This window comes from Vicugna pacos, chromosome 9, assembly GCF_048564905.1.
Source record: "Vicugna pacos chromosome 9, VicPac4, whole genome shotgun sequence".
Taxonomy (NCBI): domain Eukaryota; kingdom Metazoa; phylum Chordata; class Mammalia; order Artiodactyla; family Camelidae; genus Vicugna; species Vicugna pacos.
The window spans coordinates 12,954,426-12,966,454 of NC_132995.1; the positions used below are offsets into that span (position 1 = coordinate 12,954,426).

Below are 12,029 nucleotides of genomic sequence, written 5' to 3' on the forward strand. Positions count from 1 at the left end.
TGAGCTATCACTGTCTGGGGATAGGCTGGTCTCCTCCACTGACACTGAGTCCTGAGAAGGGAGGCCTGGTGCTATCTCAGGCACCATAGTGTCCCCATCACTGCCTGCAAGGTCTGGTCCAGGAGAGATACTCTGACTTACTTAGTCTGAGGAAAGACTTCATCTTTTCTATAATGCCCACCCAACCCTACCCCCTGCCCAAGATTCTAATACAGCCAGGCTTGACATTCACTGTCAGGTACTGTTCTAAGGCCTCTGCAAACATGAGCTCATTTAACCCTCACCAAACCCATGAGGTAGGTATGTGATTTAGCTCCCATTCCACAGATGAGGAAACTGAGGCCCAAAGAGGTTCAGTCATTTGCCCAAGGCCACAGAGCCAAGACAAGACAGAGAGAGGGCTTGAACCCCAGTGGGCTGACTCTGGAGTACACACTCTCTCGTTTGCCATGAATCAGATTCTTTAAATCAACTTATTTAATTTTCCTTGACTTGTCCAAGGCAGTATCTATAAAATCAGGGGAAGGGCTGATAACACTTTTCCTAATATCCATTTAAGATAAAACATTTTCCTCCGTGTACCACCCAAATCACCTCGAGCACCCCATTTTGGGAAATGCTGTTTCACACTAAAGCCTGGTTGCCTAGGAGAAAACTTCAGGAAGCAGCTTTAATGAGTAGATAAGAATGATTTGCAATTAGCATCAATTGTCTGTATGCAAATTAAAGCTCCCAACCGCAGGGCCCTCTTTTGTAGCAGTTCCTCTCCCATTTTATTTCCTTCATTTCTGGGTTCAGCAAATCCTCTCAGACACAGGGTTTTATTCCACCCCTTCTCTGCCCCAGACACAGTCTACACCCCAGCACCGCTGCCTTTATATCCAGATTCCAAAACCCTCTAGCTACTCATATTCTCATTACTATCACGGGCCTGTGCCCAGCACAGGGGCTACCACAGCAGAGACCCGGGACGCCGTGGCCCCAAGGACTCTCTCAGCACCAAGTCCCTCTCAGTGGGTGTACTTTGACATTTGTCTCAGTGATGACCTGATTCTAGTCTGTCACCCTCAGTTGATGGTGAGTGAGGTGAGGGCTGGGGGCCTCATCTGAATTTGCCCACTCTTTCTCCTCAGCTCCCAGCACAGTGCCCAGGACCTAACAAATCTCCAAGAAATAGCAGCAAGTGAAATGAATGGATAAATAAATGAATAAAGGAGCTGTTCAAAAGAGTCCATGAGTTCAAATGATTAAGAATGATCTGAGGAGGGAGGGAATAGCTCATACTCAGCATACACAAGGTCCTGGGTTCAGTCCCCAGTACCTCCTCTAAAAATAAACAAATTAGTAAACCTCCCCCCTCCAAAAAAACAAAAACAGAAACAAAAAAACCCGAAACGATCTGTCTAGAGAGGCAGGCAGAGACAGAAACTCAACTCACCGGGATGCTCTCTCTCTACCCTCACCTTCCCCAGGCTCCCTGACTTCAGGACAGGGCCAGAGTGGGTCTCACATATGGTGGTTTCCAAGTCTGTCATCGCATAGGCAGCCCCTTGGTCTCAGAATCTAGTTATACTTTAAACTCTCTAACTCTTACAGTAGCTAAACTCCAGGACCCTTAGGCTTCTGCGTATTTTTCCTTTCCAACCAACACTTGTCTCCTGATCAGATATTGGCTTTTGAGCGGTAAGCGGCCGAACTGGACTTTGGTAATGAGGGGACCACTGTCAGGTCTTGAGATTGTTGAAGGAGGTAGCGAGCCGCATCCAAACATTCTCAACAGACTGGACTAGATCAAAGTGCTTCCCACACAGTCAGGCTAAGAATCACTAGGGAATTCTTCCTTCACCTTTTTTTTAAAACAGTTATTTCTGTACAAAGACCCAGGACTCAGGTCCACCGCGTGTGGTGGTCAAGGAGGTCTGAGACCACTGCCCAGGTGCACGTGTCCTGCGCAGGTATGGGGGCTGGTCAAGGTGTCAGGAAGTTGAAGGAGATAAAGACCCTAACGGGGGTTCCTGGACATGGGCTGGCCCCTGCTCAGCTATGGTCAGGGAAAGGAAGGGAAGGGAAAGAACAGGAAGGGAAGGGAAGGGAGGCGGCAGCCCTTGGACCAGGCTGAGCCCTGTGACGGCAGAATGACTTTTCCAGGAGGCAGTTCGTGGCTTTCACTGGATTCTCAAAGTGCATGTGGTCCAGACTCCAGGTTGTTGGCTAGACCATGCCTGCTCATTCTCACTTTTTTCTCCGTCTGCCTCTCTACCAGTGGTTCTCAGAGTGTGGTCCGGGACCAGCAGCATCAGCATCCACGGGGAACTTTGTAAAAATGCATATCCTCAGGCCCCACTCAGGAGGTCAGGGGAATCTGTGTTGAAGAGCCCTCCAGGGGACTGTCTGGGAACCACGCTGCCCTTCACTGTGGGGGCTGGAAGGCTAAACCATGCTCTCCCAGACTTCCCTGTAGCTGAGATGGCCCTGTGACACTGCCTGCTGAGGGGGATCTGGGAAAGCTTTTGCTTTCTCCATAGACGGGGAGCTACACAGATGTTACAATCCTTCCCCTGTTCTTTGCCCCATGCCTCCAGGGGACACCACAGCCACCTGGAGACCAGGAAGTCACAGTCAGTATGAGGAGGATGATGGAGCCGGAAGACAGAGGGTGCTAGGCCTTGAGGCCCTCCCTGAGCTGCTGCTGCACAAGCCCGGCTCTGCCCTCTCTGGACGTCCCATCTGGGGACTGTTAAACCTCCATTTGTTTAAGCCACTGTGGGTCAGGTTTCCTATTACTGCCAGCCAAATGTTCTCCTAACAAAAATAGTCTATGACTCCCAGAAAGCATAAAAACTACTGGTCTCAGCAGGGAGGAAAGGAAAGAGAGACTGAGGGTCAGAGTGAACCAGAGAGAGGTCCATGAGCCCCCCAGTTCTGTAAGCAAACTAATACGTAAGCATGTTCCTGGGGAGGGGAACTCCACAGTCAGGACTGTGGGGATATGGAAGGTGGTCAGAACCCCCTGAAGGACCTGGACTACATGCAGTGCCTTACCTGGGCTGCCTTGGTGGGTCACGGCTGCCCCCAGCCAGGCCTGTAGGGGTGCTGGAGCCTGAAGAGTACAGCTTCGGTCGATAGCCCTTGTTCTGGCCAGTGACCGCAGGGGCAGGTGAGACCTCCCGTCGCCGGTCTGCATGGTGGGACCGCCCGGTAGCCTCGCGCCCGCCCCCACAGAGGCCTATACTTCCAGGGGGCTTGTGTGGCTTGGCCGGCCGAGGTGTCTTGGCCAAGGACATGCAGCTGGGGCTGGAGGTGTAGAGGGTGGTGTCAATGCCACTGTCACTGGAGCCCCCCTTGGAGAGAGGGTCTTGCTCTGGCTCCAGGGGGTCTAGGGGGTCGAACCATCGATCGTCGCTGTGGTTGCTGGATGCGTTGCTGGAGAGGGTATTGCTGCTGGAATGACTGGAGTACTGAGGCTCTCCCTGGAAGGCAAGAGAGGTGTGTCATTCCTAGACTCCAAGGTGGGGCTGGTAAACCTTCCCCTCTGGGACCTCCCCACACTGTGAACCTTGGCTCCCCCACTCACTGGCCTTGTTACCTTGGGCAAGTGAATCAACTTCCCTGTACCTCACTTTCTACACTTGTAAAATGGGTTGATAATAACCCTGCCCCATGGGGTTGCTCAGAGGGATAAATGACACTACGTATGTGACGTGCTGCCCACAGCTTAAGCTCAACACGTCTGAAACCGAGCTCGTGGCCTTCCTTCCTGAATCCGCCTCCTCCACCTCATAATGGCACCTCTGTCCTTTTAGCTGCCCCACCTGAAAGCTGTGGAGCCACTCTCGACCCTGCTTTGGCTCTCACACCCATGTCTAGTCCAACAGTAAATCTTGTTGCACCTTCAAAATAGATACAAACCTGCCACTTTCCCTCCCTCCACGGCTCCACACTGTCCTGTCCACCACTGCTTCCGGCTGGACAATGGAGAGGCCTCCTCCCTGGTCTCCCAGCTCCTGTTTCTGCCCCCCCAACCCCCACCCCCAGTTTGTTCCCTACGTGCAGCCAGAGACAGGCTGTGAACATCTGCTTCAGTTCCTATCCCTTCCTGCTCAGAATCCTCCTCACTCAAGGGAAGAGCAAGAGTCCTCACCACGGCCCCTGAGGCCCCATATGATCTGGTCCCAGGTTCTGGTCTCTAACGTCATCTCCCCTCTCCGTTTTGATGGCTCTGCTCCAGCCACACTGGCCTCCTGCTGCTCCTTGAGCCTGCCAGGCACTGCCCCCTCGGGGCCTTTGCACCTGCTGTTCCCTCTGCCTGCAGTGCTCTTCCCTTAGGTATTTTCATGGATTGCCCCTTTCTTCCAAGGTTTTGCTGAAAGGTCACCTCCTCAAAGGCCTTCTCCAACCACCTCATCCTAAAGCAGCCGTGCTGGACACTCTTTTCCCTTAACTGTACTTGGTTCTCCTTTCACGGCAAGAATCGGTTCTCGGCATTACATTACGAATCTGTTGCGCTGCGTACTGCTTGTTGCCCCCATCGGGATGTCAGCGTTCTGCCCTCTTCATCACTGTGGTCAGGGCCTGGCACGTTGCAAGTGCTCATCAAACACTCACTGAATGAATGGATGTGAAGAGACTGCCAAGTGCTCACCCAAACTGTCTCCTTCTCCTGGGCACATGGGACTACATTTCCCAGCTCCCTTTGCAGGGAGATGTGGCCAATGCAATAGAAGGGGAAGTGAATTATGCCATTTCCAGGTCTGGGCTACAAAAACGTCCTCTCTTCCTCCAATCCGCACCTCATCCACTGGAAAGAGGCAGGGCCCCAGCAGAGGGCTCGGGCCCTGAGGGACAGTGGAGCAACAAGAGGGAGGGAGCCTGGGTTCCTGAATCACCATGTGGAAAGCTGCTCACAGAATACCCACAGTGAATTGTTACATGAGAGGGAAAGAACTTCTGGTGTGTGAGGTCACTGAGATTTGGGGACTGTCTGTTATAGCAGTTAACCTATTGCCATAAACTGAATAGTCCGTGTTCCCCCAAATTCATACGCTGAATCCCAATGTGATGGTATTAGGAGGTGGGGCCTCTGGGAGGTGGTTAGGTTATGAGGTAGAGCCCTCATGAATGTGATTATAAAACTCCTATTTATAGTTACCTATTTATCCTATGTATGTTTATATATTCCTCATGAATGGGGTTATAAAATCCATGTTATTTATTTTCTTGTAAAAGACCGTAGAGAGCTCCCTTCACGCATAAGGTGAGGGGAAAGCTATCAACCAGGAAGTGGGTCCTCACCAGACAATGAAGTCTGCCTGAGCCCTGATCTTGGACTCCCCAGCCTCCAGAATCATGAGAAATAAATTTCTGTGGTTTATAAGCCACACAGTCTGTGGTATTTTTGTTCTGGCGCCAGAGCTGGTGAAGACACCTACCATGACCGACGCAATAATGAGGAGACCGGCTAGAGGGGGTGGCTGGCGGGGCTGCAGCCAGGCTGAGCGCCTGGCTGGGTCTAACTGCTGGAGTGGGATTGCCAGAGGTGGAGGAGGGGCTCACGTGTGCTGTTCCGAGGCCCCACCCAGGGGGAGCAGCCCAGCTCCCGCAGCCCTGGCTCCGGGGGGTTGGGAGGCGGGGCCCACACTCACTTTGGAATGCCTGTTGGGGGAATCTTTGCCTGCTGCGTCCTGCCTGGAGGCGTGCTTGCTGCCGCTGCTTCCTGCCATGGCCGAGAGCCGGGTCTGGGCGGGCACGTGCCACAAGGGCTCTGTAGGAAGACAGGAGACACACCGGGTGGTTAGAGGTAACTCAGGCCCTGGCCCAAGTCCACCCAAAGACTCTGGCCCTAAATGTGGCTCCTCGGTCCCACCTTTCTTCCAGCTTCTCTGCTCAGCTCACACAGCCTGTGATCCCACCAGCTCACGTCCTGGGGTATAACAACACTCAGAATGTTTACTGAGCACTTACTGCGTGCCAGGTACCACTCTAGTGCTTTCCGTGGGTTAACTTAGCGAAGCCTTACAACAGTCCTCCATCCTCAAAGGAGGCTGAGCATGTTTTCATCCTTGCTGGCCATCTGGATTTTTCTATTTGTAAACTACTTGTTCATATTTTTTACACACTTTTTATGGGATTGACTGTCTTATTGGTGGACAGGATCCTTTATATATACCAGGTAGCACTCCTTTGTTGGTTAAACGTGCACAACTTTTTTTGTTAAACGAAAATAGAATCATAACAGACATCATCTGACAACTTGATTTCTCACTTTACAAATAAATATGCTTACACTTGCTTTTTGCTCCATTATCTCCATAATGCATCATCACACAACTGAACATGAGGTTATCTTATCTTCAATAGCTGTACAGTATTCCATCATATGAATGGACATTGATTATTTAACCAGGTTCCTATTGAGGGACATTCAGGTTATTTTCAGTTTTTCTAAATATTCTGGTGGTCTGTCCTCTACACCCAACTTGGAGCAAGTGTGGACTTGCGTTTGGGACAGAATTCTACAAGTGAAATTGCTGGTTCAAAGGTGAAATTGGAGGGGGGAGGGCATAGCTCAAGTGGTAGAGTGCATGCTTAGCATGCATGAGGTCCCGGGTTCAACGCCCAGTACCTCCTCTAAAATAAATAAATAGACCTAATTACCTCCTCCCTCTCCCCTACCAAAAAAAGTTAGAAAAAAAATTTTTTTGATAAGGTGAATTGGGTTTAAAATCATGATGGCTGGTATGGGTGTAAATTAGTTTGAACTCCCAAGGCTAGTCAATGTGTCTGAACTGAGCATCGGATCTCAAAAGAACACACAACCCCAGTGGAGGGCTAGTTAACATCTATCAAACTTACAAACATGCTAACAGAGGACCCAAGCCCATGTGGTCTAACCCCAGAGCCCACACTTTCGATCAGTGCTGTATTTAAAATAATCATAATAATGATTATTATTAAGCACATGTTCTGTGTCAGGAACTATTGTAAAGGCTTTGCATGCATCACTGTGCTATATCCTCCCAGTGATGCTGTGAGGTGGATACTAGTACTAGTTTAATAGATGAAGGAGGACATCAAGACTCAGAGAGGTTAAGTAACTGGTCCAAGGTCACCCAGTCAGAAAGGGCTTCAGACCTGTGCTTTCAACCCCTGAAGCCTCTCTGTGCTTCCCTAACAATGACAACTCCAGCAACAAGTGAGAGTAAGTGCTTGAGAAGCAGGAGTCATCATTCTCTTAATGATGCGCTGGGTCCTGTGCTGAGGGCTGGGTAGATGTGATCTCACTGGATCCTGAAACCACCCTGAGAGAGGCACTGAGGGCATCTACCACAGTGGAGGGACCTGAGCCTGGGAGAGATGAGGTCACTGCCAAGGTCATACAGCTGACTCAGAACTTCCCACCAGGCCCATTGGAAGCCTGAGCTCACAACCACACACCCTACTGCCCCCAGAGCAGCCCAAGGACACTCTGGGCTCGTGTTCCTGCTGGGGAAGCTGGGCCTGGATGGCCAGGCAGGACACTCAGGGCCACGGCAGAGAGTGGCCTGGCTGGACTCAGTTGTGAGTGTCACTGCCTATGTGGCTTTCACTCGGGAACCACAGACACAAGAGCTGGCAGGCTGGCCACTTTGTCCACATACTCTAGGTCCGAGGATGCTTTTCCTCCTTGGAAGCATCCCACGTGCCCAGGAGGTTCTGGTCCCCTGGGAGGCAGCCAGACCACACAAGGAGACCATACTTCTACAGAGAGCCAAACCCACTGCATTCCCACCCAGCCTTCACTACCACCTATCACCCCAATGGCTCCCACGTTTCTGTCTCTGGTCTGGATCGCTCCCCATGACTTCAGACTTGTACCTGTGGCTGCCTCATAGCACCTCCACTTGGGTGTCTACTGGGCACCTCCCACCCAACATGGCCGAAGCCAATTCCTCATCTTCCCCTAAACCTACATCCCTCACCACATTTCTTGCTCAGTCTATGAGGCTCCATCCTTCCAGCTGCTCAGGCCAAAACCTGGTTATCATTTTTGAGCATCAGGAAATTCTACCTTTATCTTCAAAAGACTATACCCAGAACCTGTCCATCTGTCTCCCTCCACGGGTCCCACCCCACAAGCATCTGTAGCCAGAGGGACCCTGTGAACACTTGAGTCAGATGTCAACCCTCCTGTGCTCAGGAGAACTGTGCTCTGTGGTTCTGAGTCCCCATCACGCTGTCCTTGTCACCTCCCTGGCCTCGTCTCCCACCACTTCTCCAGCCACTCAGCCTCTTCCCTATTTCTCCAAGACTGGACCCCCTGCCACCTCAGGGTCTTCAACCAGTGGGTCTCTTTCTCTGGAATGTTCTTCTCCCAGTTGGCTCCTCTGCATTCTTCCAGCCTTGCCTGAAATGTGATTTGCTCAGAGATTCCCCCAAACCCCATCGGTCCCTCCCTAGGCACCTGGTTCATTTCAACTCAAAACTCAGCATTATTGGTGAGTATTTATCACCAGGTGTTCCTTTTTACTGTCCATCTCTCCCACCGACTGTCAGTTCCAAGAAGGCCAGGGAAACAACTGTCTGGCTCAAACTATGTCCCTGGTGCCCAGTCCGCCTGTATCATTAGTGATGTGTTGAATGAACGGGGATGAAGGGCTAGGTTCCTGCCCCTCCCGGGCTGCTTTGCCCCTGGCCCTGCCCTTCAGGCCCTGATCCTGGGCCTTTCACCAGCCCCAGTGACCTCTGGCTCTCCTGTTTCACCCCTGACACATGGATGGGTCATGTGGTTCTGAGAGATGTGCTGAGACCACGGCCAGGCACAGACCTGGGGGAGCTGGTGGCTCTGGGGCCACCTTCGCAACCTGGGTGCCCTGAGACCTAAGAAACACTCACTCCATGAACGAGGGATTGCGGTGGTGTCTGTGGGCAGTGGTCCTAGAACCCGACAGGTCTTGGTTCAAATCTCGATCATGCTACTCAGCAGCAGGGACCTCAGACAAATGACAAGCTCTCTGTGCCTCATCTTTCTCGTTTCTAAAATGGGGCCGCAGCAGCAAGCAGGCTGGTGTCCCTGAGATGGCTGAACGGGAGGGAGTGGAGCACCCGGGACCGCGCTGCCGCCATTGGGCTGGTCATCATCTGATCGGGGCTGGGCCGGTCCCCGCGGCATCTGATCCCCCCGCCCTGGGTCCCGGATACATCCTAGACTTGTGGAGGACTTCTAAGCACACACTGCCCTGGTGTGTGTGTACACGTGCAGGGAGGCGTCAGTCAAATTACGACGACGGCAGTGAGAGGGGAGCCAAGCTCCTGGGGATGGAACAGGGAAGAAAAGGAGGGACAACGGTGAGCTTCTGTGACACCTTACTTGGGGCCCCTGGTGTGAACGCTGGAAAATTTTCCTTTCCTAGGTGATGACATCGCCAAGCAACATGCTTCCCTTTTTCTCAACTAGGTGGGAAAAGAAAAGGATTCGAACCTGTCTGAGCTGGAGCAAAGCTCACAGAACTGCAGGCAGGATCCCGTGTGCTGCGGAGAGAAGCCAGTGGTGTCTGCAGGGCCCGGAGGCAGCAGGAGCAGGAAGAGCAGGGTCGGGAGGGTGACCTGCTTGCCTGCAGTCCAACCGCTGTACCTGGTTTAAGAGAACCATGGGGCAGGGGCCGGGGGGCTGAGGAATTCTAGAGGCCGCTAATCCTGGAGCACACACCCTCTTCCCGGCCCTACAGCACCCTGGGGAGCTGGCAATGTGCCGACTTGGTCATCCCTGACAGCTGGGGATACTCTCAAACATCCCCCGAGTGAGCACCTCCATCTCCTCCCCCTCCAAGGTCAATGCTCCCTGACACTTCATTGATTTTCTTTCTTTTGAACCCACTCATCATCTGATAGTTCTCCCACTTCAAAGGGGCTATAAGTTTGTTATGAGAAATTAGGTTTAAAATATTTATCTCAGTAGTATGTGCTCACGATGAATAATTACACACAAGAGAGTAAACAGACCAGAAGATGTTCAACCTCAGCAGGCATCAGAAAAATGCAAATTAAAAACACAACGTGATACCATGACGTGCCTGCTGGAAAGGCTGAAAAGGTTGGTAAGGATACGGAGCAACTGGAACTCCATCACTGGTTTGTCACTTTGGGAAATGGTTTGGCAGTCTCTCATGAAGTTAGATATATGACCCAGCAATTCCACTCTCAGGGACAGTCCCTAAGAAATGTGAGCATGTGTTCATCAAAAGACAGGGACGAGAATATTCCTAGCAGCAATAGTCTAAGCAGCCTCAAACTGGAAACAACCCAAACGTCCATCAATACTAGAACGGAGTAAGAAATTGTGAGTCACTCATACAATGGATATACTGCTCAGAAAGTGCATTGCTAGTCACGTGGCTGTCTCTCACCAACACAGTATTGAGCAACAGAAGGCCCCGCCCCCCCCCACACCACATACACACTGCATCCAGTGGGAGCCTATATTCTGTCTATGTGAAATTTAAAACCAGGCAAGACCAAGCTTGGCTGCAAGAACCAGGACAGGGGTGGCTTTGGGGGTACTGACTGGGAGGGGCTGGGGCCTTTCTGGGAGGCTGCCCACGTTCTTGTCTCTTGCCCTGGGCGTGGAACATGGGCGTGTTCACTTTGTGATGTGTAATCACACTAGACGTTCAAGATCTGTGCTCGTTTCTCAGCAGAGGCTGTACGCCCCTAACAGTCAGAAACAATACTGGAGGGGTTGTGTAATGAATGGCCTCAGCATGCTGCCGCTTCTGCTCCCGAGAACAGCCCTTTTAGTCCTTTTCCACCACTCCACCTGGTGTCACCACCCCCCCTGGTGTCACCACCCCCCATGTCACGCAGCTGAGCTCCTGATCGATGGTGCTGGAAGACCCCGTCTGCTGATGTCCTGTCTGGATGGAGACGGATCTGGCTTGCCGGTCCTGCCACTCTCCTGGGTGACCCTCTTGTCTTATGCGTGGCACTCTCAGCTTTTTCCTGTTTTACCCCTCACTGACAGCGGGAGAGCTGTCACCTGCCAAACTGTAAGTAAGAGGCCCTGCAGGGCAAGGCCGGGGACGCAGCTGGCCTGGGGGTGCCTACCTGGCTTCTGGCGCTCCATGGTGCTCTCCTGGCTGGTCAAGCCGCCTGAAGAGGAGTCGCCGCTGGACATCCCATCGTGGCTGAAGTGGGGATCAAAGGACAGCAGTTGGTGCGGGGGGGCGGCGGCGTACCTGTCGGGGAGCGGGAGGAGGCAAGCACAGGGTGAGGGGCTGGTGTGTCAAAAACCACCTAAGCCTGAGCCTCACTCGCTGAGGGGTTTTAAATATACTGGCGGCTCTGCGGAGGGGAGGCTAGATGAGTAAGCCTGGAAACGTGCTATTAACTGGGGGTCAGGAATGAGCTCTGCCCGGGAAGCACGCCAGGGAGCCGGGGTGGCGGGGATGCAGGGCCAGGTGGGGGTCCTCAAGGAAGGAGGGGGCAGAAGCCACTTGGGCCAACAGCCCTACCCATCGGCTCCTCAGGGGTCCTGTTTCTTAGCTGTGAAACGGGGGCTGAGGCATCCTCAGCAGCCCCCGCCCCCAGGCCTGTCTTGGGCTCCCTTTCTCTCTGGCGAAGAGCACAGGGTAAGGCAGCATTTGTGGGAACAGCAGGCCTGGAACTGGGCAGCTTGGGGATCCAACCTCACCTCCGCCTCTTGCCCAGCCAGGTACACTCACTTCCTTGCCCTGAGCCTCAGTTTGCCTGGTTGTCAAGAGGCAATCGCACCAGGTCCTCCCTGGTAGGACTGAGTGCCATCCTGTGTGCCCAGAGCTTAGACTGAGGCTGACACATAACACAGAACTATGCGTGTCTCTCTGCAGGAGGAAGGGCTGCAGGGGAGAAGCTGTGGACTCAGGCTTCAGAATGAGGCAGGGCTGGCCTCAACCCCAGCCCCACACCCCCTTACTAGCTGCATGACCCTGGTTGGGCAAGTGTTCACCAGTCTGAGCTGTAGAAAATGGGAGACATTTTCTACTTCTCAGGGCGGTGGTGGAATGAAATAACAAAGG

At 52.7% G+C, this 12,029-nt stretch overlaps 1 protein-coding gene across 10 annotated transcripts in view; it reads right to left on the minus strand.

Moving 5' to 3' along the window:
• The window catches only part of SIPA1L3 (signal induced proliferation associated 1 like 3), a 214,753-nt gene that overhangs the window by 32,791 nt on the left and 169,933 nt on the right, over window positions 1–12,029 (minus strand). For 9 of the 10 annotated variants that reach the window (XM_072967157.1, XM_072967159.1, XM_072967158.1 and 6 more), the window contains 4 exons: window positions 11,080–11,210; window positions 9,458–9,610; window positions 5,643–5,761; window positions 3,043–3,470 (listed from right to left, as the gene is read on the minus strand). In XM_072967157.1, coding sequence (XP_072823258.1) covers window positions 3,043–3,470; window positions 5,643–5,761; window positions 9,458–9,610; window positions 11,080–11,210 — 831 coding nt within the window. The remainder of the gene's footprint in view (window positions 1–3,042; window positions 3,471–5,642; window positions 5,762–9,457; window positions 9,611–11,079; window positions 11,211–12,029) is intronic. The other variant, XM_031681736.2, reaches the window with a different exon arrangement.